At 33.0% G+C, this 9,689-nt stretch overlaps 1 protein-coding gene and 1 long non-coding RNA gene across 2 annotated transcripts; both read right to left on the minus strand.

Moving 5' to 3' along the window:
* Positions 1-239: 239 nt before the first annotated feature.
* Positions 240-1,328, minus strand: LOC129919645 (probable elongation factor 1-beta). The gene is made up of 3 exons (XM_056000599.1): positions 1,153-1,328; positions 841-1,037; positions 240-769 (listed from the first exon to the last, which is right to left on the minus strand). Exons 1-3 carry the CDS (start codon positions 1,230-1,232, stop codon positions 390-392), a joined length of 657 nt encoding a protein of 218 aa, XP_055856574.1. The 5' UTR covers positions 1,233-1,328; the 3' UTR covers positions 240-389.
* Positions 1,329-7,195: 5,867 nt separating this feature from the next.
* On the minus strand, positions 7,196-8,147 carry LOC129919970 (uncharacterized). The gene is made up of 2 exons (XR_008773154.1): positions 7,439-8,147; positions 7,196-7,372 (listed from the first exon to the last, which is right to left on the minus strand). It is a non-coding gene; the product is annotated as an uncharacterized LOC129919970 (long non-coding RNA).
* Between the last annotated feature and the right edge of the window lie 1,542 nt (positions 8,148-9,689).

Genomic DNA, 9,689 nt, shown 5'->3' on the forward strand with positions numbered 1-9,689 from the left:
TTTTGCTTTTGATTTAATAAATTGAAAATTTTTGAAAAGAACGCAAAATGTGACTTTTAACCCTTTTAAATATAACTACTCAAATGCATAATGCATCCGAGTGCATGAAAAACTACTTTTTGTAGTTTGCAACGCCCAATGCTGAAAAAATCAAACAAAGAAAAATAGGTATCTCAACAACCGTGTTGCCAAACAAAACAAAAGTACAAAAACAAAAAAACCAAATATTCTTGAGTATAAAATAGTATTTTTTTAATCAAGGCATTTTTTTTTTTTTTTTTGTTTAAAATTTCTTATTTTTTTTTTCAACTGAATTGAACAAAGAGTTCAAGACTATAACAAATCTCGTTGATTCCCAGATCTAAATTCGATGATAATGTTTTTTTTTTTTAGATCTTATTGAAAGCTGCAATATCAACAGATTGTACAAAGTCTTCAAACTCTTGGATCTTTTCTGTCAACAAGTCAATTGAAACCTTGTCATCTTCGATGACGCACATAATTTGCAACTTGTTGATGCCATAACCAACTGGAACGAGTTTAGAAGCACCCCACAAAAGACCGTCCATTTCAATAGTGCGGACATGCTTTTCCATTTCTTTCATGTCAGTTTCGTCATCCCAGGGTTTGACATCCAGCAGGACGGACGATTTGGCAATGAGGGCGGGTTTCTTTGATTTTTTGGCAGAGTAAGCGGCGACACGTTCCTCACGGATGCGGGCTGCTTCGGCATCTTCTTCTTCGTCGTCAGATCCGAATAGATCGACGTCTGTTTTTTTGTTAGAACAAAGAAAGTTTAATTTGGATGCATTTCAAAGACTGAATGGCATTCAAACTTACCATCGTCATCGTCAGCAGCAGCTGCAACTGTGGGCTTGGCGCCAGCTGTCTGTGGAAGAGCCTGTCCGCCCCAGGCGGCTCTTTCGGCGGCGGTGAAGGAGGCGATGTGTCTGTACCAACGTTGGACGTGAACACCACTGGCTGGGGCCTTTCCAAGTGTTTCGAACACCGAGAGGTCGGCCTTTGATGGCGTGTAGCTAAAAATAGCAAATTTTTGTTAATGACCGTCAACGTGTCAAATTGAACCCGGTTTAACCTCACTTTGTGAGAGAGAGGAATTTTGGGACTTGTTTTTAGGAGTTTTTAACTTACCCACTGATGTAACTGTTATCAGCCAAGAAGTTATTTAATTCTTCAAGACCTTTTGGGGTTTTAACATCACCGAAAGCCATTTTTTATGGTGTTTTTTGATAGAAATTACGACCGCCGTGCAAAAATGTGCTGCAACTTTCAATCAGTTTGACAACCGGAAGAGATATTTTTCAGCGCGTAAATGGCATTGCCATGCTGAATTGGAAATTAAAATTTATGAGAAAAAAGTGATGCCAAGTAATTTATTTCAAATATTTTATAAAAATTAATTAAAAAACTGGCCAAATTTTCAATAGCTGCGTTCCTTTGGAAATATTTATCTACTTTTTAGTACTTAAAACTACTTTGAACTACTTTGCTATACTGAAAAAGTAGTTCAAAGCTGCTTTAAGTACTAAAAAGTAGATAAATATTTCCAAAGGAACGTAGCTAATATCAATTTGAAAATGGTAGTCGATATAAAAAAAAAAGAATTTAAAAATGAAAGTTGACTTTTTGATAGTTTAATCGACTAGGGGCCAAATAGTTACAAATATTTAATCCTTGGTTCAAAAACTTTTATCTTCTAAAATTGTTGTTAAAGGTATAACTACAATGACCTAAAAAGTGCACAAGTGGGAAATTTACAAAAGAAAAATTTTTTTATTTCTTTCCAGCGCTAATTGTTTTTGTAAAAAAAAACTACAAAAATTGTTTTTTAAACCAAAAAATAAGCTTTTTGCATTATTATTTTTAGTTTTTTGGTCGAAAAAACTGGCAGAAAATGAGTTTGAAAATTTTTCAAACTCATTTTGTGGCAGTTTTTCCGTTGCAATCGTAGAACTACAGAAAAAAACCGGTGAAATATGTACGTAACAGAAGTTCTGTTTTTCCACTGAAAAAAAGATAGGAGCTCGGGAAAAAACTCAGTTATTTACTTTCTGTTTATAAGAATACGTGAAGCAGCTATCACTTTCTTGCATGCAAGATCAAATAAATTTCCCCTACATTAAAAGTACAGACAAATTAATGTACTTTAAAAGTACATCAGCGAAGCACATCTGGAAGTACTACTGAAACTTGTTCTTCGGCCATATTATTCACTATAGTTTAAAAAAAAAACATCTGGGTTGCCAAGCAAATGCAAACTCTTGCCTTAGATGAGGGAGCTTTGTGTGCCGTCACTTCTTGTTGGTGAAATACAAACGTGAAAACAGACGTTTGGAAATGGCATCATGTATATAGTTTTGCTGGCATACATTTTTGTATCTCTTTGTAAAACATACATGAAAAATATAAAATAAATACCCGAAAGCAAAAAATATGACAACTCTAAATTTTACAGTGTTGCCAAGATTTAAGGTTTATCCCCGGTGCGTTTTTTTTTACCAGTTAAGCCCAGTGGCAATAAAAAATAAATTTTAAAATGGGAGTCGATTATGCGATATTAGGTGTGTTTTTTATTACAACCGGTCTTTAACTGGCCATGGCCATATAAATGGTTTTGTTTTTATGGAAAAAAAAATTTGCAAATGGCCAACCACTACGGAATCAAAAAAAAAACAAAAGCAACATTTTTGACACACAGCTGCCAAAGTGTATTTATTTATTTATTTATTAATTAATAAAAATAAGTATGTACATTGTACCGTGTGGTGGTGGGTAAATTCCTGAACCAAGGCTAAACCACGGCAATCTTGTTCCATTTTTACCATTTCTGATGCAACGCCATTGCATTTTTGCTCTTAATTCAACGAAAGATTCGTTTTTGACCTCTTTTGGACATTTTTGAAATAAAGGTGCATTTTTACCATTTCGGATGAAACGCCATTGTACTTTTGCTCTTTATTCAACGAAAGATATGCTGTTCAACGGTTTTGAATTTTTTTGCAAAAAAAAGTGCATCTAATGCATTTTTGCCATTTCTGATGCAACGCTTTTGTATTTTTGCTCTTAACTCAACGAAAGAACTACCGTTGAGCTGTTTTGAACATTTTTGAAAAAATGCATCAAATGCATTTTTACCACTTCTGATGCAACGCCATTGCATTTTTGCTCTTAACTCAATGAAAGAATTACCGTTAAGCTGTTTTGAGCATTTTTGAAAAAAAGTGCATCAAATGCATTTTTGCCATTTCTGATGCAACGCCATTGTACTTTTGCTCTTAATTCAACGAAAGATTTGTTTTTGAGCTCTTTTGGACATTTTGAAAAAAAGTACATTTTTGCCATTTCTGATGCAACGCCATTGCACTTTTGCTCTTAATTCAACGAAAGATTTGTTTTTGAGCTCTTTTGGACATTTTTGAAAAAAGGTGCATTTTTGCCATTTCTGATGCAACGCCATTGCACTTTTGCTCTTAATTCAACGAAAGATTTGTTTTTGAGCTCTTTTGGACATTTTTGAAAAAAGGTGCATTTTTGCCATTTCTGATGCAACGCCATTGCACTTTTGCTTTTAATTCAACGAAAAATATTCTGTTCAACGGTTTTGAAATGTTTTGGAAAAAAAGTGCATCAAATGCATTTTTGCCATTTCTGATGCAACGCCATTGCATCTTAACTCAACGAAAGAATTTCCGTTGAGCTGTTTTAAACATTTTCGAAAAAAGTGCATCTAATGCGTTTTTACCATTTCTGATGCAATTCCATTGCATTTTTGCTCTTAACCCAACGAAAGAATCACCGTTAAGCTGTTTTGAACATTTTTGAAAAAAAAGTGCATCTTATGCATTTTTACCATTTCTGATGCAATTCCATTGCATTTTTGCTCTTAACCCAACGAAAGAATCACCGTTGAGCTGTTTTGAACATTTTTGAAAAAAAGTGCATCTTATGCATTTTTACCATTTCTGATGCAATGCCATTGCATTTTTGCTCTTAACTCAACGAAAGAAATAGCGTTAAGCTGTTTTGAGCATTTTTGAAAAAAATGCGTCTAATGCATTTTTACCATTTCTGATGCAACGCCATTGCATTTTTGCTCCTAACTCAACGAAAGAATAACCGTTGAGCTGTTTTGAGCATTTTTGAAAAAAAGTGCATCTAATGCATTTTTACCATTTCTGATGCAACGCCATTGCATTTTTGCTCCTAACTCAACAAAAGAATTACCGTTGAGCTGTTTTGAACATTTTTGAAAAAAAGTGCATCTAATGCATTTTTACCATTTCTGATGCAACGTAATTGCATTTTTGCTCCTAACTGAACGAAAGAATTACCGTTCAGCTGTTTTGGATATTTTTGAAAAAAATGCATCTAATGCATTTTTACTATTTCTGATGCAATGCCATTGCACTTTTGCTCTTAACTCAACGAAAGAATTACCGTTAAGCTGTTTTGAGCATTTTTGAAAAAAAGTGCATCTAATGCATTTTTACCATTTCTGATTTATTATTTAATAAAAATAAGTATGTACATTGTACCGTGTGGTGGTGGGTAAATTCCTGAACCAAGGCTAAACCACGGCAATCTTGTTCCATTTTTACCATTTCTGATGCAACGCCATTGCATTTTTGCTCCTAACTCAACGAAAGAATTACCGTTGAGCTGTTTTGAACATTTTTGAAAAAGAGTGCATCTTATGCATTTTTACCATTTCTGATGCAACGCCATTGCATTTTTGCTCTTAATTCAACGAAAGATTCGTTTTTGACCTCTTTTGGACATTTTTGAAATAAAGGTGCATTTTTACCATTTCGGATGAAACGCCATTGTACTTTTGCTCTTTATTCAACGAAAGATATGCTGTTCAACGGTTTTGAATTTTTTTGCAAAAAAAAGTGCATCTAATGCATTTTTGCCATTTCTGATGCATTTGTATTTTTGCTCTTAACTCAACGAAAGAACTACCGTTGAGCTGTTTTGAACATTTTTGAAAAAATGCATCAAATGCATTTTTACCACTTCTGATGCAACGCCATTGCATTTTTGCTCTTAACTCAATGAAAGAATTACCGTTAAGCTGTTTTGAGCATTTTTGAAAAAAAGTGCATCAAATGCATTTTTGCCATTTCTGATGCAACGCCATTGTACTTTTGCTCTTAATTCAACGAAAGATTTGTTTTTGAGCTCTTTTGGACATTTTGAAAAAAAGTACATTTTTGCCATTTCTGATGCAACGCCATTGCACTTTTGCTCTTAATTCAACGAAAGATTTGTTTTTGAGCTCTTTTGGACATTTTTGAAAAAAGGTGCATTTTTGCCATTTCTGATGCAACGCCATTGCACTTTTGCTCTTAATTCAACGAAAGATTTGTTTTTGAGCTCTTTTGGACATTTTTGAAAAAAGGTGCATTTTTGCCATTTCTGATGCAACGCCATTGCACTTTTGCTTTTAATTCAACGAAAAATATTCTGTTCAACGGTTTTGAAATGTTTTGGAAAAAAAGTGCATCAAATGCATTTTTGCCATTTCTGATGCAACGCCATTGCATCTTAACTCAACGAAAGAATTTCCGTTGAGCTGTTTTAAACATTTTCGAAAAAAGTGCATCTAATGCGTTTTTACCATTTCTGATGCAATTCCATTGCATTTTTGCTCTTAACCCAACGAAAGAATCACCGTTAAGCTGTTTTGAACATTTTTGAAAAAAAAGTGCATCTTATGCATTTTTACCATTTCTGATGCAATTCCATTGCATTTTTGCTCTTAACCCAACGAAAGAATCACCGTTGAGCTGTTTTGAGCATTTTTGAAAAAAAGTGCATCTAATGCATTTTTACCATTTCTGATGCAACGCCATTGCATTTTTGCTCCTAACTCAACAAAAGAATTACCGTTAAGCTGTTTTGAGCATTTTTGAAAAAAATGCGTCTAATGCATTTTTACCATTTCTGATGCAACGCCATTGCATTTTTGCTCCTAACTCAACGAAAGAATAACCGTTGAGTTGTTTTGAGCATTTTTGAAAAAAAGTGCATCTAATGCATTTTTACCATTTCTGATGCAACGCCATTGCATTTTTGCTCCTAACTCAACAAAAGAATTACCGTTGAGCTGTTTTGAACATTTTTGAAAAAAAGTGCATCTAATGCATTTTTACCATTTCTGATGCAACGTAATTGCATTTATGCTCCTAACTGAACGAAAGAATTACCGTTCAGCTGTTTTGGATATTTTTGAAAAAAATGCATCTAATGCATTTTTACCATTTCTGATGCAATGCCATTGCACTTTTGCTCTTAACTCAACGAAAGAATTACCGTTAAGCTGTTTTGAGCATTTTTGAAAAAAAGTGCATCTAATGCATTTTTACCATTTCTGATGCAACGCCATTGCATTTTTGCTCCTAACTCAACGAAAGAATTACCGTTGAGCTGTTTTGAACATTTTTGAAAAAAAATGCATCTAATGCATTTTTACCATTTCTGATGCAACGCCATTGCATTTTTGCTCCTAACTCAACGAAAGAATTACCGTTGAGCTGTTTTGAACATTTTTGAAAAAAAAGTGCATCTGATGCATTTTTACCATTTCTGATGCAACGCCATTGCATTTTTGCTCCTAACTCAACGAAAGAATTACCGTTGAGCTATTTTGAACATTTTTGAAAAAAAGTGCATCTAATGCATTTTTACCATTTCTGATGCAACGCCATTGCATTTTTGCTCCTAACTCAACGAAAAAATTACCGTTGAGCTGTTTTGAACATTTTTGAAAAAAAGTGCATCTTATGCATTTTTACCATTTCTGATGCAACGCCATTGCACTTTTGCTATTAACTCAACGAAAGTCTCGCTAAATGGGAAAAATGCAGTTGATATGTCTCTTAACAATTTGCCAATATTTCTTTTACAGTTAACTCTTTCTTTAATCATCCATACGAAATCGATTACCAATATCGATATTTTGTTTAGTAAAGACCCAAACCTAATTTTGGTGAATCGATTTTTTGTTTTTTTAAATCTTACAATTCACAGCCACTTATTGCCAAAAGTAGTACCTAAGCAGCAATTTTGATGAATATTTTCAGTGTCATCGGACGAAAAAACTAAAATCGATAAATACAGCAAAAAAAAAAAAATCGATAGCAAAAATAAATTGAAAAAAAAGAAATCGAAATAAAAGAATTTAAATTATGGAAAATTTAATGGACAGAGCTTTTATAAGACATGTAAGTTAAATTATTTCTAATGTTGAAACAATGGTTTTTAATTATATTTAATTTTTAATATAGTTCCGCGGCAGGGAGTGGTCCAATCCAAGGACCTGGTTTGGGAGGCCCAATAATCTGGTAAGCTGGAATATTAAAATGAATAAATTGTTAAAAATTTATAAAATTCATTATATTTAGAGACAAATTACAATGCCGATACCATTGCAGCCCATCGAAATAATCGGGGATGGGCCACATGTCCTGGTAAGCCCCGATTTTTATATTTCTTGAATTTAATTTTTTGAAAATCTTGACATATATTGTTCTTTTTTCTTTTTTTTAAAGCCGAACTTGGGAATAATATATTTCCCGCAACAAAATGTCATAGTGACCAGGACGAGGGTGGTCAGGATTCGCAGGAGGGTCCATTTTTCGGTAATTTATTGAATTTTGATATTTATTTTTTTTTATTTATATTTTTTATTTATTTGATTGATTGATTGCTATGTTTTTTTTTTTTATTTTCAGAAATATAATCTGTTTTTACAGTGGGTAAAAACTAAATTTTGGAAATTTCAGCGGTTTTTGAAGCGAAAAATGAATTCTGAGTCAATAATAACAATCGTTTGTGCGATTTGCTTTTTTATTGGCTTGAGCTTTTATTAATTTATTTATTTATTTGTTAATTTTATTTTATTAATTCATTTTCTTTTATTTTACAGATTATTGCGTTTAAATAAAACAACATCTTTTCGAGTTTTTTATTCCAGCAAACAAAATGTCTTTTATTTTACTTTTTCGTGGATATTTTTCTATATTTTATTGATATTTTCAGCTTAGTGTAATAATCTTTTCTCTACAATTAGCAGCGAAAAATATTTTAAACAATTCAATTCGAATAGTTAGGAACTGAACAAAAATATACATGTCTTCTGATTTCCAAATGGAATGGAATTGAATTGACATTTCTTGTATTGGTTTGGAAATTGTTTAAATTTTTTTTCAGCTATTTTTTTGAATACATCGATGGATTCGTAAATAAACATTGTTTATGTAAGTAAGTATCGTAGTCAAACTTGAGAAGAAAGAGAAAAACTGAATTTTTAAAATTCTTGAGCATGTTAAGTTTAAGGTCTTAGATTTTATTTATTATGTTGGTGGTGATGACCTTTTGTTTATGATATGATATATTGTAGAATGGGCTTCAGGTCAAATGATCACAATAAAACATTTTGTTTCATTTGAAAGCCGTTTCATAATATATAAGATTTTATTTATAATATAGTATTTCCAGGACCACATTGTAATTAAATGACTCACTTAAAATAGAGAATGTGGTCTCAAGTCCACTCTCTTGATTACCCAATTAGGGAGGAGTGCACCGCCGCACGCTCCGTTTTGATAACAAAACTGATGAAACCATTGAGTAATCAGTTAATTTGTATGGTTGAGGTAATGTAAAAATAAAAAGTGGTTCTAAAAAATTCCCCTGAAAACTAGTCACTCAATAGGAAAGCCTGATACTGGTTTGTTCAAGCAACATAGGGAGTGCCAGAAGGCTGTCTTATACCAACTTTGTTGCATTGACGAATTTGATCCTTATTTCTGAGACCTTTATTTGTTCTCGTCTAAGCCAGGGCAGGACATATACGCATAGAAAGTAACCGACTTTATCTTTTTTCACCTGGTCTGAACAACTACGCGTTAGTACGTATTGTGTGGTATCGGCCAAGGTCCTGTTGACACCGCAAACAACAAACAATCCTTTCTAGGTCTTGTTTATTTTTTATTTTATTCCCACGCCTCTTTCCCCCCCAGATTTAGGTTTAAAGGACAAATCATTAGTAGTAAAGCTTTCTTTCCGCCAATTTCTTTACGCTGATCCTTACCTATAGACAATTCATCCGCTTTTTCGTTGCCCTCAAAACCACAGTGATCAGTTTTTGAACCAGATTAGAGGATGTCATGGCCAAAGAAATTGCTTTAAAGCTGCTTGAAAATTATTTATGAAAGACATCCGATTCAACCCACACTCCACTATTTATGATGTCCTCTTCCCAGATTTTTATCGACGGGAAGTGAATCGTTTATTTCAGAAACAGCATAAGTCCATTTTTCCCAATTTTTTTTTTGGAGATTTCTCATTTATGTATAGTTATACATCTTCTGGAAAAAAATTAAGTATGTCAGACCCCCCCCCAAATACAAAAACTGAAAGAAAAGGGTTCAAAATATATGGAAATATTTCACCTGGTGACAACATTTTTGACTGCTAAATACATGACTTTTTACCAGTTTAAAGTTATTTTGGCAGCAATCTTGACACTTTTGTTATACATCTTTAAAAAGGTAAGGAATTACTCTATCTATATCTATTTAATTTATTAAAATTGAACTCAGGGTTCAAAAGTTATAGCCAGATTTCCTCGCGCTGGCAGCCTGTTTAACTCTTGAATATAT

The sequence above is a fragment of the Episyrphus balteatus genome, chromosome 4, assembly GCF_945859705.1.
Source record: "Episyrphus balteatus chromosome 4, idEpiBalt1.1, whole genome shotgun sequence".
NCBI classification, from domain to species: domain Eukaryota; kingdom Metazoa; phylum Arthropoda; class Insecta; order Diptera; family Syrphidae; genus Episyrphus; species Episyrphus balteatus.